This window comes from Xenopus laevis, chromosome 2L (genome assembly GCF_017654675.1).
Source record: "Xenopus laevis strain J_2021 chromosome 2L, Xenopus_laevis_v10.1, whole genome shotgun sequence".
NCBI classification, from domain to species: Eukaryota; Metazoa; Chordata; class Amphibia; order Anura; family Pipidae; genus Xenopus; species Xenopus laevis.
In genome coordinates this window covers 93,883,573-93,911,135 of record NC_054373.1, presented here as the reverse complement: position 1 = coordinate 93,911,135, position 27,563 = coordinate 93,883,573, and the positions used below count along the sequence as shown (strand labels likewise).

The 27,563-nt window shown below is 40.1% G+C and overlaps 1 protein-coding gene across 1 annotated transcript; it reads left to right on the top strand.

The window, feature by feature from the left end:
- The first annotated feature begins 85 nt into the window (after positions 1-85).
- kiaa1522.L (KIAA1522 L homeolog) lies at positions 86-27,533 on the top strand. Its single transcript, XM_018246789.2, has 7 exons — positions 86-555; positions 13,752-13,892; positions 14,003-14,052; positions 15,106-15,214; positions 16,071-16,187; positions 19,268-22,843; positions 23,586-27,533. Exons 1-6 carry the CDS (start codon positions 372-374, stop codon positions 22,828-22,830), a joined length of 4,164 nt encoding a protein of 1,387 aa, XP_018102278.1. The 5' UTR covers positions 86-371; the 3' UTR covers positions 22,831-22,843; positions 23,586-27,533.
- Positions 27,534-27,563: the final 30 nt, after the last annotated feature.

The following is a 27,563-nucleotide window of genomic DNA, read 5'->3' as shown; positions in this document are numbered from 1 at the left end:
TCCCAGGGGGCAGGGAGGGGAGGATATTATCCTTAGGGCAATGGGTTGTTGCCTTTCTTTCTATATTGCCATGAGTTAAATACGTCCGGCGGCTGTTAGGCGACGTAAAGCCCTCAGCACAGGTGACCCGCTTCGGGAGTCTCAGGTACACGGACTCCTCCCCCGGGCATGGAATGCGGAAGCGGCGGCGGTGGGAGGAGGAGCTCTCGGAGACAGAGCGGGGAGACTCCCGGAGACAGTGTCTGGGACACGGTGGGGGGGAACCTGCGCTACACAGCGAGGAGCGGGGCATTTAGCCAGAAACACTGACGGCTGCCCCAAGGAAACGGAAGGGCATTGCCAGTCCCACCATGCCCCCCGCTCTATGAACCATGTCCACCCAGACAAGCCTCCCGCCCGAGTCGGAACCATTGCCACCCGGGCCAGACCAAGGCGCCAATGAACCCAAAAAGAAGAAGCACAAAGTGGGCACCCTGCGACGGGCGCTAAGCTGGCTCCGAGGACGCAAGAAGAAGAAATCGGAGGTCAAACAGCTGCAACAGCAGGAGAGAAAAGGTACAGGGGGCACGAGGGTGGTGGGTACTAGAGCGGCACTGACTGGGGAATGTGCAACCTGCGCAGCCCACGCTCTTCCTCAACTTCAATCCCTACGTACTACTGCTGCCAACGTCGCGCCGTGTACTTCAGCAACAGCTGGCGAATCGCAACTTCTACCTGCGGCCAAGTGAAGTAATTGCGGCGGCTTTATTTTTTGCCATATGTAGACCTGCTCGCATTGTACAAACTTCGTTTATTATTAATCAGCGATAATGTCACGGTTGCCTATTAGTCGGTAGAAGGACTGGTCAGTGAGAGTGAGACAGTGAGTGAGACTGGTCAGTGAGTGAGACACAGTGAGTGAGACTGGTCAGTGAGTGAGACAGTGAGTGAGACTGGTCAGTGAGTGAGACTGGTCAGTGAGTGAGACAGTGAGTGAGACTGGTCAGTGAGTGAGACTGGTCAGTGAGTGAGACAGTGAGTGAGACTGGTCAGTGAGTGAGCTGCGCATTAGTACTGGCTGCCTCTTGGCACAGGTCACATGATACAGTACCTGAATAGATCAAAGCTGCAGAATGCACAGTGACCCTTCTATTTCTACATTTTGCTCCAGAGCAGAGTTTCCCAACCTTTTTCACCCGTGAGCCTCATTCAAATGTAAAAAGAGTTGGGGAGCAACACAAGCATGAAAAAGCCGCTTGGGTGCCAAATAAGGGCTGTAATTGGTTATTTGCTAGCCCTAGGTGGACTACCAGCCTACAGGAGTCTCTGCTTGGCACTATACTTAAGCTGGCCATAGACGCAAAGATCTGAGTGGACGAATCGAGGATTCGTATGACTTTCGGACCGTGTGGGGAGAGTCCTGACATTTTTCGTCCGGTGGAGATCGGTCGTTTGGTCGTTCGGACAGGTTAAAAGATTTCTGTCGGCTGTGGGTAATATCTCTGCATGTATTGCCGATCGTACAGTTTTCAGAGGGAGACTGTCACTAGCTTTTGTCGGACATAGATATCATACGATTGCTGTCAGGGGCAGAACATCCAAAACTATTAGTCAACTGCTGCAATCTATAAAGGCCTGTCAAAAAAGGGCCAAAAACGCTGGAATATAGCCCCCAGCTCAAAAGGGCACATAAGTCAAAATATATTCCAAAACATTCTCTGAAAGTTAAAAAATTTACTCTTTATTCAGCATAAATATTTAAAAAGTAGGCATACAGACCAATTGATGCTCCACCTTATGCGTTTCGTGCCCACAGGTACTTATTCATAGGCATTACTGTTGTAGGGGCAGAACATCGGCTGATCTGTGATTCTTTGTCTACTTTATATATTTTTAAGCAATTAAAACTTGCTTCCAAGCCTAGAATTCAAAAATAAGTACCTGCTTTGAAGACACTGAGAGCAACATCCAAGGGGTTGGAGAGCAACATGTTGCTCGCGAGCTGCTGGTTGGGGATCACTGCTCTAGAGCCTGATAAGTTATTGCTCTGAACTCTGATATAGTGTACATTACAGCTACACACTTGCCTATCACCCTGCTCATCTTACTAGGTGTGCTAGTGCAAATATTTGTTCAGCCAGATCCAAGTGACATTCAAGGCTGCCTGCTAACTAGTGGTACTTTATATATTTTTATCCACTATAAATATATAAATATATCTCATTGGACCCAGGGTGATCTTTAGCAAGCAAGCCCCACACCACCAGGTAATAAAGGAAAATGTCCTTTGTTTAAATGTAGTATTTGCACTGACTTTTTTCTTGATGTGAATGCTAGTATAATATTGACATAGGTGAAACTGCACAAGGTTCCTTGTTTTACGTGCAATATGTATCTGTTCTGGATAGACTGTTGGTAACAAACCCAGCCGATTGTTTATGGCAGTTCATTCATGTGGCTGAAAGCTGCCTAGAAACAGTGGGGCTCATTTAATAACAGTGTGCACAGTTGCCTCTGTGCAGTAATCCACGGTAACAGTGACTTTTTTTCTGCTGCAGGTCGAACACTGAAAGCAAAATATCTGGTTACAGTTACAGTCTACTGAACTAAGGCATTTTTGCCCACTGTTAGAAAAAAAGAGCCCTGGTGACACTTATTTGCTGTCACTGTTACAGTTTGACAGATTTTCACCTAATGATACTGTACTTTGAATCAATGAGAATTGTTTGACATGTCAGTCTGCCTCTGATGCTTCCCATTTCCACAACTCATATTACATATCCATTAGGAGCACCCCTCCCCCACCACAACATAGTCTTCAGGGATAATGCCTATTACAGAAAAAGGGCCTTGTGCTTTTTAGCTACATTTAAATCAATTTCCAATCTAAGAAATAACTATAATAACTAATAATATTTTTTTTCTCTTTGCTTGTTGCACCAAAAAAGTGCAGGACCTATCCTTTATACTGAAATGCACAAAGCTGTAAAATAAAAGTGGCATTTTTATAACATTGTGTTCCATTTATTCCTGAAGCCGTACCATCGCTTACCATATTTTACTATTACTAAGGTAGAGGTGAAGGAAAGAATCACAGTGGGTGCCAATTGTTAGGCAACCCTAGGGATTTTATTCTCCTACCTCAGATTTAGGGCCTCTTTGCTAAAAAAAAAAAAAAATGCAATGACTCTAGTGAGGGCAGCACTGCCATGATCTGATTTGTTCTTTTTACTAATTTATTTAATCGAAATGGTTAGTTGTAAGTGGGGAGATTCCAACAAACGAACAATCGTCAGCCATAAACATGAAATCTGCACGTCTATGGCCAACTGAAAGGCCATTTTTTGCTCTACTGCACGCGTGCACAGTCCATGGCTGCCCTAACAGAATTTTATCCCTTAGCGATTAACCCTTTCCTTGTCCTTTAAAATTGCTGTAATGGTTAAAGGTATTTTGATGTACTCCAAAAATTTACAACATATATTGCACCAACTAAGAGCCAGAGAGACATGTTCAGACAGAGAATGCATTCTTGAGTAAAAGTGGTGTGAAAAGTGGTTCAACTTCACATTTATTTTTGCATAAAGTTACATATTCATTGCACAATGCTAATAAATACATGTGTTTTTACATGATGTAGCAGTGTAACCATTTAACACCTGTAACACACACAGATGCTGTAAAGGTAAAGATGCATTTCTTTGTAAATATGGTACCTGACCCACATACACACACCATGTATATTTCTAATTTCCCCTCTCCTACCACAGTAGCTTCCATGAGGGATAGTTCACCAATGAGTAAACTTTTACTGTGTTATAAAATGTCCTTTTCTCAGCAACGTTTCTGTTGGTCTTCATGTTTTATTTTTTTTTTTAATATACCGGTACTTTTTAAATTATTTGCCTTCCTTCCTTTTCCATATTTTTTCAGCCTTCAATTGGGGGCCACTGACTCCAGATCCCAAAAACTATTGCTCTGTGGGGCTACAGTTTTATTGTTATTTTTTATTTTTTAACGTGTTTAGGTTATCTGCTATTCATCTTCCAGTCCCTTATTCAAATTACTGCATGGTCACTAGGGTAAATGTTGCCATAGCAACCAGATAGTTGCTAGAAATTCCCAACTCAAGAGATGCTTAAGAAAAAGCCAAATCATTTAGAAACCACAAAAAATAAAAAATGTAGAAAATTTGCAAACTGTCTTAGCATATCACTTTATACATCATACTAAAAGTTAAATAATAGTGAACTACCCCTTTAAACACCCTATTACTAACAGGAATGCAATAAATGTCATGAGTCCCTGACTTTCATTCTAATAGTTTTACAACCACTTACTGAGCTGAAGCATTAAGTGTTCATTTGTAGTGTGTGGGGGTTTCCAGAATATTCCTGACCTTGCCTAAGTGAGTTAATATGACAAACACTTTTCCATCCTGGCCTGTAAGTGCTACACACCCCTTTCCCAACATTTGTATGTGATGTCAAGGATTGGATATCTGCAGCACGTCTTGTTACAAACAACCATGTTTCCTCAGATAATAGCTCTGTTTCTACTGGGATAGGGTTGTGTTTTTGGTAGGGATGCACCAAATCCACTATTTTGGATTTGGCTGAACCCCCAGATCCTTCGCGAAAGATTTAGCCGAATACCGAACTTAATCTGGATCCTAATTTGCATATGCAAATTGGAGTGGGTAGGGGAAACAATTTTTTACTTCCTTGTTTTGTGACAAAAAGTCACGTAATTTCCCTCCCAGCCCCTAATTTGCATATGCAAATCTTTCTTGCATATGGGGATTCGGTTCGGCCGGGCAGAAGGATTCGGCCGAATCCTGCTGAAAAAGGCCGAATCCTGGATTTGGTGCATCCCTAGTTTTTAGTGATGTTGCAATGTTGTATGTGTACTCCTAAAGTACAAAATGTGATTCATTGTACAATTATATTTAGTCAGATGTTCAGGGCGTGTACAGTTATGGTTTTGTGTTATGTTGTTTATTTAGCCAATGTGGTTATGCTCTGTGCCAGGCTTGTGCTTTTTATGGCTTCAAACATCCGGACAACACTCTGTACTCTGGTTGCGTGTATACAAAGGATATTCTCTGTGCTGTGCTTATGGGTCTTATAAAAAAAAAAAAAGACAAAGGGCGGCAACAAATTGGCATTGCACTGGGATTTTTTTGGGGTATATAGCTATAATACGTACTCTAAAGGTGACCATACACGGGCCGATAAAAGCTGCCGACAGACCAAGTCGGCAGCTTATTGGGCTGTGTATGGGGCCCCCCGACGGGCTTCCCCGATCGCGATCAGGCTGGGACAAAAAATCCCGTCTGATCGCGACCACATCTGTTCGTTGATGCGGTCCCGCGATCCGACCCCCGTTCCCATTCGTTAGGATCTGATCGTTGGGCCCTAGGGCCCACGATCGGATCAGCCCGATATTGCCCACCTCAAGGTGGGCATATCGGAGAGAGATCCGCTCGTAAGGCAACATCGCCAAACGAGCGGATCTCTCCGTATATGATCTCTCCGTGTATGGCCACCTTAAGATCATATCTTCATTTAGCCATAACATGCTTATGTTTGTTGTTGATAGCAAAACACAGAGATTTGATAAGTTGCACCCTAACATTTTCAGTGAGACTTGGCTATTTTTGTTACAAATCAGGCTTTGTATGTTTAGATATACTGTATCTGTTTGTCAGGGCAATTTTATAAAAGGGGCAACGTTTTCCCAGGTGTAGTAACCCATACACCCAATCAGATGTTATCTGTGCAGTCTGGGATGTGGTGTGTGTTCAGGCAGAAAGTCTTGGTATGCAGGCAGAGATCTAAAATCTTGGAGTATCTTAGTTAATATATTTGTTGCTGTATTGATATGATGTTATTGTGTATTTAAGTATAGACCTTGTGCAGGAATCTTTGCAGTACCCAAAAAATTTATTCTTTGCTGACCTCTCCCTTGGTGTAAAATAATGGGGAGGTAAATAAAATACTTATCCACTGTTTTTCAGCTTACTGTTTGCCTAACAAATGACTCATCACTGGCTCACTATGGTTCTTTTTTTCTATAGAGACAATACATTGCCAGTATTGACTCCATAAATGGAATTCATTGTCATCTTATCATTGTAGACACCCTCTGCTTTTTTATTTGGCTTAGTCCATAAGGATTCAAAATATAGGCAAAGCATTTGTAATATGTACAGTTTGTATTTTTCTTTTCCTCCAGTGCTGTTTACCCAATTCCCACCAGCCACTGTATTTAGGTTGTATTGGGGAGATAACACTTAATTCTAAAGTAATTTTACTCTCGAATAGTAACCTATGACAACCAACGGTTATTTTATTTCATGTTTTTTTAAAGCAACATTGTGGTTGGTTGCTAGGGCTTATTACTAAAGCAAATACCCGGTGCTCTTTATGGGGGTGTGAGGTGGAAGTTGTTTTTCTATGCAGCTACTGATGGAGCCCAAATTTAAAGCTCCTTATCTGTAGGGAGAGAGATAGGAAATATTTTTTTTAAATTTTTTTTATTTTATTTCATAGCACAAGGGCAGGGGTTTATTTGCAGAACCTCACTGCTGTTCATTTCAGTTAAATCACAGGTATAAACTGTATTCACAGTAACATTTAGGGGCATATTTATCAAGGGTCGAATTTCAAATTGAAAAAACTGCGAAATTCGAATTCAAAAAGACCAACCGAATTTAATTCAATGGTTTTTTTGGTCGAATAGGTCCATATTTGTCCTAATTAGAATCGTACAAATCCAAGGAATAGTGCATTCGGTCGAATTTGATTAGAAGTTTTTCCAAAAAAAAAAAAACCTTTCAAACTCCACCAATTGACTCCAAATTAGTTCTAGGAGGTCCCCCATAGGCTAAAACAGCAATTCGGCAGGTTTTAGATGGTGAATGGTCAAAGTCGAATTTTTAAAGAGACATGATAAATTTTGATATTCGGATTTTCTAATTTTTTCAAAGTTGAATCGAATTTAGACTATTCCCTAGTCGAAGTACACAAAAAATAGCTTGATATTCAAATTTTATCATTCAAAAATTCACCTCGAACTTTGATAAATCTGCCCCTTAATCTCACAGCATCAGGAAGCAGCTTGTGTAACTTTGCCTGAAGTTTAAGATGCATTTAATCTTTTTCAGTGTTCCTCATCATTTACATTTTCATGCAGATGAAAAATCTTTTTTTTTATAATTAGCTTTATAGTAATTTTATATTACTGCAGTGCAGTCAATGGTCACACACTTAGGGCAGATATGGGAAGATTGGTGTTTTGTCCACAGATATTTTTATGCCAGAGAAGAAAGTGTTGTGCTCTTAACTTTACTGCTAAAGAAACCATTTGTACAGACAGAAGTCCAGTAAGTCAATGCTGAAGACCACACATTATAAATGTGGTCACTACAATATACAGTACACAATACATAAAGGACTTTCATGGTAAAGCTAATCTTCATTAATTCATTAATCTGCATCTTCATCGGGTAACCTGTATGTTGAAGTTACTAAAATTGCATGTCCTCTGTTTCAAACACTCTAGAACAATGTTTGCACAAACTATAGGTGGCATGCTCCGTGCCATGTGTTGGCTGGAGTGGTGTAAAGGTCACCATCATTGGACTTACCATCTGCAAGTGACAGACAAGTCTGGGTTTGTCAGATGCCAGGAGAATGCTGCATGTCTGAATCCTTGCTATTGCCTAATGATCTGGCGCATTTTGGGAGATTTGCCACCCGAGGTAGTGCAGGTTTAACCATGGGCGACATATCTTACTGTCTGCCATTGCCCTAAGAAAGGGATAATGTTTTATATGTATTATACTATAAATCTACTTTTATCTACTTTTGCCAAAACATTACTTTGTAAGGGATCACAAGACAGTGGGCCAGACGCAGTACAATGAATAACAAGCCTATGCAGAAATCTAAAAGTAAAAAGCAGAATATTGTGTTTTATTTTATTGAATCTTGCATCCGACCATTTGGCTACCTCAACTGTGAGCCAATGTATGGAAACCTTGAGACTGTATGCCTGGGGATATACAAGCCTAGTGTTAAATGGGATCTTAACAAAATATAAATTAAAATAAATTGGTGTAAACTTTCTCAAGAGTGTTGCACTTTACATTATTTTTCTATTTTTAACAGTATTATTAGATGGCTAGGCAGGCTTCATCTCAATAGCTCTCTTTGAAATCTAAAAAAGTGTCAGCGACCCTAACTATCTATGCCTTTCCTATGCACTTTCTGGATTCAGTTAATCCTAGGGTTGCTGATGCTCAGTTTAGCGAAAAGCTAGCTATTTGCAGTCTACAATAGCAAATATCTCTGAAACTACTAAAAATAGAATTTAAATAGCAAATGTTTGTAGAGAAATGTTGTAAGTAACTTTACAACAATTCATTAATTGTGTTTAGCTCCCCTTAAAAATAAAATCTACTAGTAGCAAAAGGCAATTATTGTTACCTTTATACAGCTGGCATATTCTGCAGCACTGTACAGAGGTTAACCCCTCATTTACATCAGTCATCCTCCGAAAAAAACCCACAAACCTTATGAAGGCTAGTAACCTCTTCAAATGGTCCAACAGACCTCTGCCAATACATGACCATGACAGATTTTAGATGGTGTATTTTCAAATTTGAGCTATTTCCAGGGTTGTGGTGTAATACATTTTGAAAAATTCTATATAAATTTTTGACTCCCCCCCCCCCCAAAAAACAAATCAAAAAGAAACTCGAACCTCTTAGTGTTAATCATTTACTTTGGTTACAGCACCAGCAGAGTTTACAATATAAGGTGATTCTAAATAAATACATTTTCATTAAAATAAATGTTCAGTTTAGTATATGTGTGTGCATCCAAAGGTACTTAAACTGTTCTAGGTAAAGTTTTGCTGGCAATTTAGAATGACAGCAGACCCTGTTACACAGATTTATTGACTTATCCCTGTAAGTACTGTGTACCAAGAGTGAGCCCTTATCTGCATGCTTTTGGCTCTCATTGCTTGGACTCGCTCAGTTGTCCTGTAGAGGACTGGCTGCCTTTTCAAGTGCCTTCAGGCAATTTAGCAATGCTGTCCATCCTTGTAAAAAACCTTTAATGAAGGCACCCGTATGTAATAAACATGATTAAAATACACACACACACACACGCCAAAATAAGAATGAATGTTTATTCAGATACATTTAAATAACTATAAATATGACTGTGGTAAACCATCAAGCTGGTTACACCCCTTTAAACTCTTAAAACATATACAGCATTACATTTTGAACAATTAGAATTCAAATAAAAACTGCCAAATGTAGGAAAATCCCTTTCCAAAAAAACTATTGTTTTCATGATTTTAATGACATCAAGTAAAGTTTTAAACCTTACCTCATTCTCTGAATTCCCAACGGTGCTTGTGCTGACTACGTTTTGCAGCCTAGATTGTTACAATCCCTCCCCTGCTGACATTCAACTTCGTGAATTGCTGCCATTAGTACTGTGCATCTCTCTGCACCAGCATGCTTCTTCAAGATCTTATTAAAAGTTGCCAATATAGTGACTTTTGCTCTCTTCTATTTAAAGAAATCTTATATCCAGAATAATGGAGAATGGCAATATTGTGCTTAATTGTACCTGATATTTTAGATAGATTTTAAGGCACCACAGATAAATCCTGATGTAAATAGCATTTCATTTAATAAGTGTATTTAATATTAATGAAGTTGATGGAAGGTGACTATGGCCCCTGCTACTGAAGAGAGACAAATGCCTAATAACCATTGTGGGACTTGAAGTCTGTTGCCATCATACATAAGTGGGTGGTGGAATTGGCTATTTTAACACAGGTGGGCAGTAGCAATTGCTGCTGAAAATCACATAGATCTATAAAAAAACAAAACAAAAATATATATATTTATATACAGGTATGGGGTCTATTATTCTATTTGTTTTTGTTTATGAAAATTTTTTTTTATAGTAGCAGTAAAAAAATGGCTAAATACCCTTTATCTGGAAAATGCCAGGTTCCAATAATTCCAGACTACATATTTCATACCCGTATCTTTACAATGCATATTATAATATTGTAAGGCAGCAGTTGTTCCTAGTTGATTTGATCAGTTGATTTATGGATGTTGCGAGCTAATGAATAGACCATGCCCTCAGCATTTGTTTAAAAATGCACCCTTTAGGGCAAGCATTATTTGAATACTTCCTTTTTAAAATATTCTTTTAAAAGTGTAGATGGTTAAAGGCACACACGTTGATTTTATCTTACGGGCTACAGGCAAAGTAATGTTTGAGTTATGCATGTTTCTATTTAAAATACAAGTTGGGTCGCTAGTTAATGATCAGCTCAGATGCATCTTGACTCTGACATGCATCTGAATAACAGGTTGGAAGCTGTAGGGGCATATTTAGAGGCATGAATCTTCACTGTTACAGTAATTGTTTTGTCTAACTCTAGTTCAAATACAGATACAAAATAACCAAAGCTTTCATCACTGCAGAGTTTGCACCACTATTTTTATAGTTATATCAGCAAATTTTAACAGCCCTTATCCATGGTAACACTTGCACTGAAAAAAACAAAATTAATGTCCGGTAACTAGCCATAATGATAATGTTGCATGTTTAGTATCCATAAATATTTGGTATCCAGTGCTTTCCTGAGTCACAAAATCGTCTTATGTTCCCTGGCTTGTGACATGAAAGTCTTGTGCCCTACAGGCTGCAAGTGACTCATCGCATGTTTTCAAATAGCTAGAGTTCAGTTTTAAAATGGCAGGTTCTGGGTTGGCTTGATTAGTTTGTTTTCATATCATATATTCGTTTGTCATTCATTTTTTTACTGACTTGTTAAATGGATGCTTCCATGGTTTAACAGCTCCAGTGGCTAACTAATATTGGGACAGTGTTCTTCTTTTTATTTGAACAGAATTTTTGTCTAAAATCCACATCTTTCATATAATATGAATAATCTTGAAAGTAAATTTATCCTGTGCATCAACTTTTAAAAACTGAATAGACACATTTTTTCCCTTGTGTTCTTTTTACTTATATCACCATAGGCGTCATTTATTATTAGGAAGACAGTGTACAAAGTGCAAAAAACAGGCAGAGCTGCTCTCAGTAGTTCTGTATTTATGAGGGGTGGACAGAGGCACAGTTTCTGAACGACACACAGGTTCTTCTTTCCCCTTTGTTACCCCTTATTTTTGGGCATTTCCTTCAATCTTGTCTTTTTACAGTGCCTTATTGACTCTCCTTTTAATGCCTCATTGTCATTGCTTTGATCCTCATATAGACCTCCATGTGGGGCCAAAAATATTGGGTGTGGAGAATGTGTAAAAAAGGTGCAATCATCATAAAGCAAAGGTGCACAGTGAGGGTAAGGGAGCAAGTTACACAAGTGACATTTTAAAAATCGTTTTAGGCACCACCAAATAAGATAGACACTTGAAATGGTCAATAGTGGGTTTTTGAATAGATTTGTATTTTATTTAAGGCTATTCCAAGAACTGCAAATTTGTGATGAGATGCATGCAGCTCTGTTAGAATTCAGAAATATCATCAGCATGACATTATATTTTTGTTTCTAGTAGAGTGTCCTGAAAAGGTAACTTTCCAAAATGCAGAAAATGTACAAGTATGGGATCCATTATCTGGAAACCCGTTATCCAGAAAGCTCCAAATTACCGAATGCCCATCTCCCATAAACTCCATTTTATCCAAATTGTTAAAAATTATTTCTTTTTTCTCTGTAATAATATAACAGTACCTTGTATTTGATCACTTGATCCTAACTAAGATATTAATCCTTATTGGAAGAAAAAACAGCCTATTTGGTTTATTTAATATTTACATGATTTTCTAGTAGACTTAGGGGCTGATTCACTAACTTCGAGTGAAGGATTCGAAGTAAAAAAACACTCGAAGTGTTTTTTGGGCTACTTCGACCATCGAATGGGCTACTACGACCTTCGACTACGACTTCGTATCTAACTATTCGAATCGAACTAAAAATCATTCGACCATTCGATAGTCGAAGTACTGTCTCTTTAAGAATAAACTTCGACCCCCTAGTTCGCCATCTAAAAGCTACCGAACTCAAGAAGTGCATACTGGGGTGCTAACATAACAATACAGTGATAGAAGAGCTGACACTTTTTTAAAAGATAGTGTCAATTTACAGGAAAGCAAAGTCCAATGCTAACTAAGTACAATATAAAAAAAGTCTCCATAATATTGATAAATATACCTCTCAGTGCAGTAAATCTGCATTATTTCTATCTTCAGCTTGGTTTAAAAAAAAAAAAAAACTCATTTCTGCCACAAATTGCAGTGACTGGCAGCCATCATCTTCTCCATACTACTTCTAGGAATGATGCGGTCCCAATGGCATCTGTGAAGAAAGCTACCAACATCTATGATTTGTGCTAGTGATTCCTGAGCATACTAAGGTTAAGGAAATGTAAGCAGCTCTGTTATAATTCAGATATCATGGTGAAAGAAGAACTGACACCTGACCCAGACTGGCAATATGTGGGTTCTGGCAAATGCCAGAGGGGCTGCTATAAGGTGCCGTAGAAAGTCACTATTTATTGGGCTGGTGGGGGCTGATTGGGCCTCTGTGTACCTGAAATGACAGGACCTATTTTAATTCTCAGTCTGGACCTGACTGACACTATTTTAAAAGTGTGCCAGTTTATAGTACAAGGAAAATGCCTTGCAAACTAATAAACTAAAAAATAATGGGCAATGTATACCTTTCTCTCTCTTGCTTGTTATGCATTTTATGTTGGCTTTGTCATTTATTCATGGTTTTTTATATTATCACAACTTTTACTTTCACATACATCAAGGGGCAGATTTACTAATGGGTGAATTTGCCAGAGTTTCTGCCCGCAGGGACATTGCCGATTTACTAATGGGCGCAGACGCCAATTCTCTAGCGAAAGAGATAGGTGCTAGTGCTCATTCACAGTCTATCGCCTGGCGACTATTCGCTCTGCAAATGTACATTACTCCGCAAATTCACTAAAATGATTTGTGTAATGTATTTGCTTCAACTTTTGTCCATTCAACTTTTAATTTCCCGCCATATGCAAATTAACCTGAGAGCAAGACATCTAGCGAATTTGTGCTATGCAGAAATGAACGCTAGCGCATCTTCACTTTGAAGTGGTGAAGTAATGCTAGTGAAAAGTCACCAGCGTTCGGCGCCCAAGCCAAAACTTCGCATTTTAGTGAATTAACGTTGTCGGAGCAAATTTTCGACTGGAGAAGTGTAACGATGGGTGCGAAGCGGACGATGGCGACTTTTCACCGGTTAGTGAATCTGCCCCAGAGTGTGGTCCTTGCCTGCAAAAAAAAATAAATTAAAATTTTGGGGGCCCTAAAACAATTTTGCTTTTGGCCAGACTCTACTTGTACTATGTGTTTCAGCTTCACTTTGGGACATAAAAAGAGCTGACCACAGAGTTCACAGCTCAGTGAGGTGACACAAAGTGGTTTGTATTGCTGCCTAACAGTGCTGGAATTCTAGGTACAATTACAGCCAGGACACTAAGAAACCACATCAAATCAAATAGACAAATTACCAATGCAATGCTCCATATTTATACCACCAACCTCCAATATGTCTAGTTGATTTGATGTGGTTTCTTACTTTGTATCATTTGTGAATTACTTTACACCTTATATAAACTAGTTATTAAAGCAAGGTGTGAATTTTGATGATTTCTCCTCCAGAACAATCAAAGGAAGCCCAGCCCAGCTCAGCTCCAGAGGTGGAATCTCTTGACAATGGTTTCTTTCCTAGTAAACGCACAGCCCTTGTGGAGGATATTCATAGCCAAGCTCAGGAGGGCCTTAAATCACTTCAGAGAAGAGGTGAGTGTGTTTGTTTTGAAGATAGACACACAAATTATATAAATAATATATTTTAATATATTATTTTCAACCTATGCCTCCTTAGTAAAATAGTGTTTTACCTCTCTCAGAGAAGCAGCAGAACAAGCTTCAACCCCAAGAAGAGAACCAGAGCTCTCCGGTAAGTGAGTCACCAAAGGTCTGGCAATGATCAATAACCCTGTGCACAGAGCACAATCCATCTGCAACAGTAAACTAATGGTATAATATAAACTGCCCAGTTATGCAGACATCGGAAGGAAAGGGTAGCAGAAAATGGACTTGTAGCATCAGTATTGGGGAAGGTAATGGGGACTCAATTAAACATTTGTTCCTTGCAAATGTAAAATGGCAAAGTGTTTCTTTGTAAAAACTATATCAGTTTCCATTACACTCTCGTGACCCAATCACGGGGGGCCTTACCAGAAGTGTAGTCTCTGCTTTAACTGTCCCAGGTGATTACTAACCAGATTTTCCAACCCAAATGAAAGACAACCATAATGTATTTCAATAACAGAATTCAATATCCAGTTCAGTTTAAAGGTACAAACTTTCAAACGTCATGGAATCTTCTTTGGCCCCCTAAAATAGCTTTATATAAAGTTAGTGGCCTTAGAAGTTTTTTGTAAGTAAAGTACAGTAATAAAAGTGATAAATCAGAATATTAAAAAGCTGATCACGAAAGTGAATCTGTGATTTTATGGCCCAATTTTCCACATATGTATAAAAACTTGAGAATAGTTCAGTCACTGTCATTTAGAAGGTACTGTGGAAGGTACTTTGTGAATCTCAGCTGAGGAATGTGATTGTCAATCTATCAGACCATGGGCTAGCAAAGACAGACTATTCAGATTTTGTGTGCAAGAACAGAGGTTAGCAAAAAACCAACTAGGGACAACATTTTTGTGATATTATGTATTATTGTGATTTGATACATTTTTTTTGTTACCCTTGATTCTAAAACTGGCTAAACAAAGGTGTATTTTCAGGATATCTGACTTATTAGCCTGTGGGCTGCTCAGCTCAATATTATTCCATGGTGGCATGGGCCTCATCGACGAGCTGATGTAGTCCTCTTCCCAATGGGATTTTTAAACAAGCCTAATCAATATCTGCCCAACACTGCCTGGGAGCTTTTATCAACCTGTGCATGCACACCTTTTAAGTCCTGCTTATGTTTTTTACTTTTCTGCAGCCACAACCAGACAGTCCTGATAATGGCTTCCGTGCACGATCTCAATCCTGTGCCACAGAGAGCACTGATGATGCCATGTCTGTTCGATCAGAAATGATTCAGCGTAAAGGTAAATGGCTGCCGTTATTATTTTGCAGTAGGCTTAAACAGTGCACAGTGGGATGTTAGTGGGAATAATGTTTGAAGAAAATAACCGTTATGTATGAAGCCATTGTTGTAGCTGGAGACACCCTAAGCCGTACTTTCTGTTTTATGGGGTGCTAGAGTTGGAACAGCAGATTTATGTGGAATGTTGAGTCTTTCCCTAATAAAGATACTCTTATTTCCTATGTACATCATCTTATTTTAATTTGATGTATTTTTTTAGTAACTTAACATTTATAAGCTCTAAATATCTGCTCTGTAAACAGTTTTAAACAGTATGGTAAATAGGCCCCTTAGAAGTGCAAGGGGAGTGCAGTCTTGTTTCCCTTTTTTGTGGGATCTGTCAAAGAAATATTCCCTTTTATGAAATACTCTGTACAAAGAAAGATGAGTAACTGAAAATTAAATATAATATATTTTTAAAAGAAGGAAAGGCTCTTTTTTAATGCCCCATAGAATAAAGGGGTCTCATGTAATATTTGTGAAAGTACTTTTAGTAGGGAAAGAGGGTTTGCAATCCTTGTCGGAGTGAACTGGACAGGAAAATTGTGGTCTTATTCAATGTCATGTTAAGAAATTGGTGATTGCTTAGTAATGAATGTAGGGTAAGTTAATGTTAAGGTAACATGGACCTGGAACTGTGAGAGGTAGTAAACTGTAAAGAAGTAGAATTATTAATGAATTTAAGCTACAAGACCGAGAGGTTGAGAGGAGCTGGTTATGGAGCAGGTTAAAGAGATGAATAACATGAATAACTACAACTAATTGGATTGTTCAGTGTTACCCATAATAACCAACTAGCCATTCTAACTATCTTACAGGCTCAACATTTAGACCATATGACTCCCCCAGTGTCTCCTCAGGGAGACAAGGTCGAAGGCGCAAACAGAAGAGAGCCACTGTCATGGGAGTCCCACATCATGTTGCTGCAGAACTGGGTATGTTTGTGTGTTACAGACAGGATAATGGCACAATTCCAACCAGATTTTTTGCATTAAAGGCCTTTCTATAACATTGATAATTTCCTGTTTAACTGCATCAGTGCTTTAATCTATGTTAAAGCTATAAAAAAGCAGTGGATAAAACAGGCATTCATTTATTAATCAGCTTTACAAGAACACAGTTTCACTTTGCAGGCTGAACATTTCTGCCCTTCCACCTGCTTTGTTTCGAATGGATCAGATTACTGAAAGGGGGGGCGGATGGATCTAAATCCACATAGCTGAATATCATTTTTTTAGAACACGCTTGTTGGTCACAATCTGTAATGTAGCTAAAGAACAGCATTTTCCAGTTAAAAAACAAAAAAGAAAAACAGAATAGAGTAGTACAAAAGTTACAAGAAAAACCATATCCTTCTGAATCAAATGAACAATATGACCCTTTATCTAGGCCAGTGTAGTAAGTTCAGTATATTAAACACAACATTTTAGTCATATTAGTGTTAGGGTTTAGTTCTCCAGGGACCAGGGTATGTCCAATACTGGCCCAACAAGACTTGCTAAGTGGATCTCATAGCTATTGTCATAGTCACATAGTTAATCTGGTTTGAAAAAAAGACAAAAGTACAACAAATTCAATCACTCCAAATGAACCTCAGTGCACATGTATCACACAAATAAACAGACCTATCTTTCCACTCACATGTATACACTGTACATACTGATATCTATACTAAACTAACTGTAGATCTTAAGATTAGTGATGTTCGGGTCAACTTTTTGTCAACCCACACCTGACCCCCAACCCAACGAGTTATCTGTATTTATAGACCTGCCCATCTTTGACATCACAAAGGGGGTGGAGCAAGCACACACACACACACACACACACACACATATATATACAGGCTTGTTAAAGGTGGAAGCGTTGCATTGTAAGGTCGCAGTTGGGGTGGGCGGAAGGAGATGTTTGTCCCAAATCCACATACAACCCTCAAAATGTGTGGATGTAAGCTCAAACCCGCTGACCCAGACATAACTACTTAAGATAACTATAGCCTTGAATATTAAAGGCATTAATAAAATGCCTTTAAGACAACAACAAATTACTTAAAGGCATTAAGAGAAACTGCTAAAGTCACCTGACAGGACTTTCCACAACATCACCTCGAAGAACCACTTACACTGCTTCAAATGAATGTTCAGTTCCTCAAGTCTAAAGGCATAGCCTGTAGTTCTTACATCGTTTGTAAGAGAGGAAGTATCCTCGTTATCTGTCTACAATGTACAATGCATTTGTAAAAAAAAAAAAAGTAATTGCAAACAGTTCCAACCTATCCTCAAAATTAAAACTTTCCATTCCTCTTACAAGTTTAGTTGCACATCTTTGCCCTCTCTCCAACTCATTTATATCTTTCTTATAGGAGTCGGCGCAAAAACCCTCCCCCCTTCCCGTGTTGCCCACCCTCCCTCCTCCCCCCTGGCCTACCTGTCCCGCTGGGCAAATGCCCCTAACTTGTTACTTACCCTTCTGCGCAGGTCCAGTCCACGAAGTTCACAGGCACCATCTTCTTCCACGCGATCTTCTTCCTGCTTTGACCGGCGTTTTGGCGCATGCGCAGTAGGAGCATTTCGCCGGTACAGATCTACTGTGCATGCGCCAAAAGTCACAAAGTTTTCCGATTTCACTTCGTGACTTTTGGCGCATGCGCAGTAGATCGTACCGGCGAAATGCTCCTACTGCGCATGCACCGGTCAAAGCAGGAAGAAGATCGTGTGGAAGAAGATGGCGTCGGTGAACTCCGTAGATTGGACCTGGGCAGAAGGGTAAGTAACAAGTTAGGGGCATTTGCCCAGCGGGACGGGTAGGCCAGGGGGGAGGAGGGAGGGTGGGCAACACACGGGAGGGGGGAAGGGTTTTTGCGCCGACTAGGTTTCCTTCTCCTTTAAGGACTATTCTTCTTAGGACAATAAAAGAACAAAATAAGTTAATGCCCTTTTTATGCAAGACAATACTTTAGGCAGTGTAACTTAGTGGCTACTAAAGCAAATAATGTTACACAGTTTGTTATCCACAAAAATCTGTATATAATTCACTGTATAATATAAAATTTCAATCCTGAACCAACAAGTGTATTTTTTTAGTTGTAATATTGGTGTGTAGGCAGCCATCTCAGGTCATTTTGCCTGGTCATGTGCTTTCAGAAAGAGCCAGCACTTTAGGATGGAACTGCTTTCTGGCAGGCTGTTGTTTTTTCCTACTCAATGTAACTGAATGTGTCGCAGTGGGACTTGGATTTTTACTATTGAGTGCTGTTCTTAGTTAGTTCTTGTTTTCACATGACAGTATCCCTTTAACATCTAATCTACAGCTACATGCCATGTTCATTAATATAGTAAGTTGTTTTATGTAGTTTAAACTTTGATTTTGTTTTAGAATTACCAAAGGATGTGGTTTATATATTTAAAGTGGTAAAGTTGTTTCAGATATTTATATATGCTAATGCTATCACCTTATACTTATAGCCTCTTAATAAAAACAATAAATATAATTATTGTTTTAATTTGTGTCTTTTGTTTAATATTTAGGTTTAAGCATTGTTTGTAGTTTCTATGATAAATAAAAAGCCATAATGACATGGGCTTAGTTATAGATTTAGACCCAATCTTGAAAAGTATCCTCATTCATGTTGGCAGTGAGAGGCTTGGATGGCCAATAGAGTAGTGCTTCCCAGCCAGTAGTTATTTGGTTTGTTCCCAAAAGCAGACTCCATCTTCATATAGCTTTAACATTTAGCTTTGGCAGTGATAAAATGCCTTGTATGTTGCATACTTAACTTCTTTCAATCAGCATGGAAAATACATTAGTATATTAAAACAAGGAGTTGATGTCAGTCACCATAAACGGAGGAGTCTGAATCAAAGGATTTATGTACAGACTCCACAGCCCTTCTGCTCATTCATTCAGTGATGATACAAGTTTTTGCTCATTGTTCAGCTTGCTGTAGACACACTGTTATTGTTGGGTGATTTCTCCTTGTACTGTGATTCGGCTAACACAAGTTTTTCATTCATAGGTCTAAAGTCTTCGAATTCAACACACCGTGGAATTCACGAACTTTTCCCTAAGGACGTACAGCCAATTGGAAAGCAGGCACTTATTACTGGAACGAATGGGATTCCAAGAGCAGAGGGTAATTTTGTGGTTATTCCAACAGTAGACGGTAACTCGGCCTCAACCCCACATGAAGGAGCTCATATCTCTTTAGCAGCTCTGGAACAGACCGAGGCTGTCTTGCAGCGACACATTGACAGGGTTTATAAGGATGACAGTTATATTGACTTCAAGTCTGGCCCCAAACTATCCCCTTTACTACTTCGTCCAAAGTCTCTTGCTGTACCTGGGATGACTACGCATTCACCTCGGAGTCCTGTCATGTGTATATCACCTCAGGCCACATACATGTCCAAGATCATTCCAAATGCTGTGTTGCCACCAATGGTGGATGTAGTGGCTTTGAGCCACACGAGTGTCCGAACCTTAAGTCGATGTAGCTTAGCCACTGCCAGCCCAGCCTCTGTGCGAGGCTCTCTTCACAGGGGAAGAGGCCAGTCCTTTTCCAGTGATACATGGAGTCGTTCACAGTCAACAGAGACAATTGTATCCGACTCGTCCACCATCTCCTCACATGGTGGGGTGCAGGAATCAAGTGAGAAATACGAGTCTCGACTTAGCACTGGGAGAGCATCACCAGCTCTTAGCACAGGCACCCAAGAAGGCTCAGATTCTGCTAGTCTGTGCAGTGCTCAATCTTCCATTCGCAGTGTTTCTCTGAGAAAGAGCAAGAAAGCCCCCACTCCCCCTAAGCGAACCTATTCCCTGCAGCAGCAGAGGGAGATGGGGCTTCCTCCTAGGCCTGAAAGAAAACCGACATCTAAATCTTCTGGTGCACGGGATCAATGGGTGCTTAAAACAGAGGCAGCAATGTTAGACAATGAAGTGTTTTCACAATCCATGTATAGTACAAAGCTGAGTTCACCAAGCCGGTCAGACAGGACACTCTCTCCCTCCAGTGGATACTCAAGCCAAAGTGGCACCCCTACATTGCCCCCTAAAACCATTCTTGAATCCTCAGAATCTCCTGGTTCCCGCAGGAAAACCCCTCCAAAACCAGAAAGAACAAGTTTGAGATCAAAGGAGGGATCATCAGTAAGCACTAACTCTTCTAATGAAGCCACTTCCCCTATTTTGGTCAGCCCTGCCATGGCCGGTACTTCAATGGGAGACCAAGAGAGGCTAGATTTAATCCCCCCACATCCAAATGTGCTTGCTCCTTTATGTCCTCCTCCAAGCAAGATAAGCAGACTAGTGAAAACACCCAGTGGAACACCAGATGCATCACCACCGCCTTCTCATCACCCCACACCACCACCTATCAGAAAATCTGACTCAGAAGGACAGAGTATGCTCATTTCAAAGAAAACATCTAAACAAAGAGAAATACTGTGGCCTCCACCTCCTCCTGATGTCCCTGATTTACAAGATACATCTATGGCAGATTTTCCTCCCCCTGAGGAGGAACTTTTAATGCCACCACCACCATCACTGGACCCTGGATCTGATTCTATACTGAATTCAGAACAAATATGTAATGTTTCACATAAAGAGGAGGAAAAAAGTTCCAGTGGGCCATCTCAATTGCCCATTTCAATTGCCACAGAGGCCCAATCTGCTGCTCTGCCTTGTCATGCTTCTTCAACTCATTCCATAGAACCGACTACTGTTTCTGTACTTCATTCAGCAAATCCATCGACATTGCCGACAACGGTGCCTGCACCCCCTTCCACAGATGCATTGTCTGCCTTGGTGACTCCTCTCACACAGCCAATTCCTGCGACAATTCCCACAGAGCCTGCATCTGCCTCTGTGCCTCCTCTCACAGAGACCACACCTGCCTCTGTGCCTCCTCTCACAGAGACCACACCTGCGTCTGTGCCTCCTCTCACAGAGACCACACCTGCGTCTGTGCCTCCTCTCACAGAGACTGCATCTGTGCCTCCTCTAGCAGAGACCACACCTGCGTCTGTGCCTCCTCTCGCAGAGACCACACCTGCGTCTGTGCCTCCTCTCGCAGTGACCACACCTGCGTCTGTGCCTCCTCTCGCAGAGACCACACCTGCGTCTGTGCCTCCTCTCGCAGAGACCACACCTGCGTCTGTGCCTCCTCTCGCAGAGACCACACCTGCGTCTGTGCCTCCTCTTGCAGAGACCACACCTGCTTCTGTGCCTCCTCTCACAAAGACCACTCCTGTGCCTCCTCTCTCAGAGACCACACCTGCGCCTCCTCTCTCAGAGACCACACCTGCGCCTCCTCTCTCAGAGACCACACCTGCGCCTCCTCTCTCAGAGACCACACCTACGCCTCCTCTCACAGAGATCACACCTGCGCCTCCTCTCACAGAGACCACACCTGCGCCTCCTCTCACAGAGACCACACCTGCGCCTCCTCTCACAGAGACTACACCTGCGCCTCCTCTCACAGAGACCACACCTGCGCCTCCTCTCACAGAGACCACACCTGCGCCTCCTCTCACAGAGACCACACCTGCGCCTCCTCTCACAGAGACCACACCTGCAACTGTGCCTCCTTTAGCAGAGGCCACACCTACACTTCTTGGGGTGCCAGCTACCACAGAGGTTTCTCATGAGCCTCTTGTGCAGTCTGTAACTTATAAATCACATGCTGTTGCAACACCACTAGTGCTAAACTGTGCCACCACCACTGTGAACACTACAGGATCAGATGTTGCTAAAGAGTCCTCTGTAGTCACAGTGGATCCAACTATTTCCACTACTGCATCTAGAAGCACAGTTTCTCCCTTTGCTCCTGTGCCATTATCTCAGTCCACTAGATCATCCATCCCACTGGTGCCAGGTAGTCCCCGCCCCAAGCCAAGCACATGGAAGCCAGTAAGTGCCCCTTCAAAAAAACTTGCAGCTCCCAGTCAGCCTGTTGCTGCTACACCAAAGGAGGATGCTAACTTGCCTATTGTGACCCCTTCTCTGCTACAAATGGTTCGGCTACGCTCTGTACAAGTCAGAGGACCACAGGAGGACAACAATCAATTTTCTGGACTCTCTGTACCCCAAAAACCTATACGGAAATCACTTTCTCAAAGATCCCCTCCTGGGTTTAGCCCCCCTGCTGCGAAAAGCAATGTAGAAACCACAAAGGCACAACAGAAAATTGCAGAGCCTGGACACTCCCCCTCTACACATAAATCTCCTGCCTCTGCTGCCAATTTTGTGTTTTCCCGTGGGGCAAAAAAGTTTGTGTTTGAGCCTCCAACATCAGAGGAAGCTGAAGCATCACTGAAGAGAAACCTAGTGGCAGAACTTAAATCGCAAGGTATACCACGAAGCCCAGAGGAGAAACCCCCACTACAGAGAAAGCCAAGTAAAATTCCTCCACCAGTAGCAAGAAAACCATCACTACCAAAACCACGAGCATCAACCAGCTCTGACACAGGAGGCAGCAATGGAAGTGTATGCACACCCTGTGACACAAGACCAGCTCCAGCAGCAACAGGGACAAATGCAGCTGAAACTCTGGCGGGCCATGAGCAACAGCAACCCTGACCTGTTGAGCAAGGTAATACTATCTGTTGTTACTTAGGCATATCTGTTGTATATGTTGCAGCCCTGTGCTAATCCTGCCATACTCCTTACTTATCTCTTAAACGCATTCATTTTTTCCAATGTAGTCTCATGATATTCCTCTAGAATTTGTTTATATTGTAGTAAACGAAGAATCTGTTCAGGAGTCCATCACTTTCCTGTAGAGCTAAAGAATCTATTAGTAGTATGGGAGCGATTATCTGGAAGCCCAATATCCATAGAGCCTAGAAATACAGAACCTATATCTTAAGAAGCAGTTTAAAGTACATTTTTAATCAAATTCCCTTTTCTGTGAAATAATTAAACAAAGCTTTTTACTTGAGAGTAACAAAACTAGCATGTATCTACGCTGGTGGCAAATCCTATTGTTATGGGTTTTTTTTTAATATTTGTAAACACAAGTGTGTCTATACCCAGGCTGATGCAGTGCCTGTCAGTGCAGAGCCACACACATGCAGATGGGATGTTTCTCAGCCTTCACGTAAACACAGGCCAAGAAACAGCCATTTAAGAGATTTTTAGATAATGGGTTTCCAGTTTAGATAATGGGTTTCCAGTTTACAGATTCCATTCCTATTGTAGGCACTCCTTTCTCTAGATCTCCTCTTTCCATTGTACAGTACATGGTTTTCTTCCTACTGTGCTTGCCTGTCTTTTCTTCTGATTTTAGTACAGATACAACTAATTGATGGCCATCCCTTTTGTTTCCTCTTCAGAATGAGCCATTGAGAGAAACATTTAAGGTGATGCAGTCTCAGGGACACCTCTGCTGAACACCTACTACCGGAGTCACATGATTTGCCTTAAATTCTTATTAGCTGTGGTATTTATGCAACAAGAGGTGTTTGTTATTACTATATTGAATCTTTACTGGAATATCAGCTTGAACTAAAAAGGACGAAATTATTTTAATAAGAGGAACCTTGCTGCTGCTTCTTCTTACTTCTGTGGAAAGATAGTCTTGCATCCATTTAGGGGGATATAGCTTAGAACCCTACAGCCTTAACCAGAGCTTGATGTGTAAAACCTTATTTGTAAAATTTACAGGGAATTTATTCAGGCTTTAGCTGCTGGTGCAGCCAGAATCTTTCTGCCAGGGCTGGGCTCAAAATGTAATAAAAAAAAAAGAATTGTCTTGCTCACAGTTGCAACAGCCAGATAATCATAAAAAATGCTGGTGTTCGGATTAGAATTTGCACAAGCTACTGTATATCAGCACACTTTCTTAAGATGCTGCATCTTTTATTGTTTTTTTTTAATCCTGTGGATCCTGAAATGTAATGCTTTTAAGAATGATCTGTAAACTTGATTTTTAGCCTGCACACTACTGAAAGGGTTGGAGCCAATGGGTAAAAAAAAGTATTCAGAGTAATAAAAATACAGTGGTTTAGTTTCTGACCTTAAAATGAGATTCATGTCATGTCTTTACATAGTTTGCATACTTGTAAGAAGTAAAGCTCATCAAAGAATTAGGCTAGAAATGCTACGCCTGAGAGTCTTGAGTTTCTGTACTAGCCCAAGGCCACCGTATCATTGAACATCTATGCACCCAGTAGCTTCCCATCTTCTTGTCTTCCAATTCACAGAACATGCTCTGGGCAGCTGTCAGTAACGCAAGCTTAGAGGCCAACTCATAATATACATACAAGATAAAATTATGATACAAGACGAATCATAATGTATTCAGATTTACTTTTAATGACATCAGAATGGATTAATAATCAGCCCTGTAGCATCAAAGGGGATTTCTAAGGACCCTTAAGCTAAACTGCAGAGCACACTGAGCATGGATCGCATTTCTGGCACTTGTTAGTGCATTTCTGCACTAACAAGATGGGAAGCTGCTGTCTACAAATTCGAAGGCATGGTCTATTATTGGTGTAGAACTACGGCCAACAAATTTGATGGCATGGTCCATTATTGGTGTAGAACTGCTTGTACAGAAAATTTAGTATATTAAAAAAAAATACACTTCTGTTTGTTTTAATTGTCCTCACTGATTCACTAATTCTTTGCAGAAATACAATTGGTCATGATAAAAAAAATTCTACAGTAGTAAACCCAAACATATAAGCAAAACTGAATATTATTATTTTAAATGAATGGAAGCAGCTCTTAACATTATTTGTACACAAAGTTAATGGAGCTACTGCCCAAAATGTATTTTTGCTTCTGTTAACCAATAATTATCCCGGGTGGTTGTGACATTGAGCAATACTGTTTTATAATGTGTAAGACTGAAGTAAATTCTGGTTTTTCAGTGTGAATTTTCCTAGCTAATATACAGTTATCAACAGACCAAAAGGATTTTCATATTTACCTACTCTTGAAGAGTCAGTGATCAACCACTATTGTTTAGTAATAATGATGGAAAAGGAACTTGGTTGCAGTGTATTCATTTGACAGATATTACCATACATATGGCCTCTTTCATTGCAGGATAACAGTTAATGTCATTTTGGCATAAAAACACCTAGTTGATACTAGAATGATATTAGGGGGCTGTATATTGTATTTATTAAGGTAACCAATTAAGGTAACCAGCTCTTACGTATAAAAAAAAATTAATATTCTGTATGACCATTTACATCAGCACATGGTCAAAGCATGGATGACCATTTCAGCATTTAAAGGGAAAGAACAGTTTTGTTTTTTATATATACATGTTACGGTATGCAGAACTACTGTTGCTACAAAAGGGTCCTTCACCAAATAAAAAGGTGTATGCTCCAAGAGACTCATTACTGCTTACACAATATTCTGCTGTGGAATGTATATGTGAAAACCACACCTTACTTTAGTTATTAAAGAATACTACGAAAAAGCAACCAGATATGTAAAATTGACAAGAGCTCTCCGTTTTGTCCCTAAGAACAAGCACCATCGATTTTAAGCTCTACAGCAGACCAGCAAGTAAACGTGACAGAATCTAAGGTAGCCCTGGGTCAGGGTATAAATTAAACAAGATCTTGTATAGTGTTCGTTAAGTTTAGGGAAATTTAGTGTTCCCTTGGAATCTTAAATCACATTGCTGTTTAAGGCATACAAAGAAACAGTCATTGTAAATAAACAAATCGAACTTCCCAGCCTTGTGGAAACAAATCTTTAAACTTGTTATCTAGAAAAGTCTGAATCACAGGAAGGCCTTTTTGCATTTTAAACAAATAATTAAATTTAAAACATTTTCATTTTTCTCTGGATAAATAAAATAATACTGTGAACCAGATTCTTACTAAACTGCATAATCCATACTTCATACTGTGGACAAAATAATCCTATTGAGTTTATTTAATGTTTAAGTTTTTTTTCTTAAAGGTATGGAAGTCCAAATTACGGAAAAATCCAAAAAAATCTAGAAAACCCCAGGTCCCAAGCATTTTTAGATAATAGATCGTATTCATGTATATGTATGTAAAGTACCCTATTTGATCTGTTGGTAACTTGCTAACTCATCAGTGATAAGTCTGATGCAGTTTAATGAATTGTAAATGTAATGTAACCATCAATCTCCACAAGGCCAGAAAAAAAATAGTTTTCTTTCCATTTAGGTTATGGCTCATTAACAGCCAAACCTGACTTCAACCCACTCCAGCGTCTGTACTAAAAGGCACTGCTTTGGCTTGGGAGCAGACACGTGTGAAAATTTCGGGTGGCACACGGGGCAAATTCTGTTTTTTTTTCAGCCTGTGAAGAAGCAAAAGAACATGGCTATGCATCTTCTCACTAAATGTACCTGCGCCTAGACAGGCAGATTTCATCAGAAAATTTGCATTCTGGTCAAAAATCTAGAATGTATTTCATTCAAGTAAATCAGAGGCTGAACAGGCACATTCTGGAACTTCTCTTGCCAGTTAAAAACACTGGCAGAGGATAAGCCCTCTGTGGCATGGCCTCCAGATTTACAGCTTGTCTTACACTGCACACAAATATTAAAAGCTAAAATACTACTTGAGAGGTTTTACTGTATGCCATGTGAATAACATGCTTATATACACATTCTGAGGTGTGGTGCCTCACTGTTAATTCAATTTAAAAGTGGGTTTCATTTTTAGCCCCCCCCCCCAGCTGTAAGTGCAAAACACTGGAAATCACAATGTGCCATTGCCCGTAGCTTGTCTAAGGGTCAGTGTCCCCTATTTGAAAGGAAAAGAGGCAGAAGAGGAGGCGGAATCATTCAAAAACTAATTAGTAAAAACTTGGTCTATATGTATATAAGGCATTTTGCTTTTCTGGTGTTTCTGGCCTTGTATTTTAACCAGACATGGAATCATATGGCACTGAATACAGTGATAGTTTTAAATAACTCCTTCATGGTTATTTGGTATACAGAACTTTTTTTTTTATATATATATTCATACACACAATGTACAGCAGTATTTAACCCATGCTCCCCTCCTCCTCCTACTATTAGTTGTGGTCCCAGGCAGGAAAAAACAATACTTGTGAAAGATTGTTCAGCTATTTAAGTGCAAATCTGTAAGTCTCTGTTAGCAATATATATTTATAAAAAATATACACACACATACACAGAGAGCTTTTACAGAATGTAGCCTAGGGAGACCAAATCACAGTTCTGCATGTAGTAGTATATCTGCATTTATCCTGTTCTTTGATCTGCTGTTTGTATGAGACAAACAATCCTTTTATAAATGGTGTTATCAAAACCTTGCTTTGTCTTTCATTTTTATGTTATT

Coding starts and splice junctions, on each gene's coding strand:
- kiaa1522.L (XM_018246789.2), top strand. CDS start 372: ATGTCCACCCAGACAAGCCTCCCGCCCGAGTCGGAACCATTGCCACCC. Junction 556..13,751: donor GCAACAGCAGGAGAGAAAAG/GTACAGGGGGCA, acceptor TTTCTCCTCCAG/AACAATCAAAGGAAGCCCAG. Junction 14,053..15,105: donor AAGAGAACCAGAGCTCTCCG/GTAAGTGAGTCA, acceptor ACTTTTCTGCAG/CCACAACCAGACAGTCCTGA.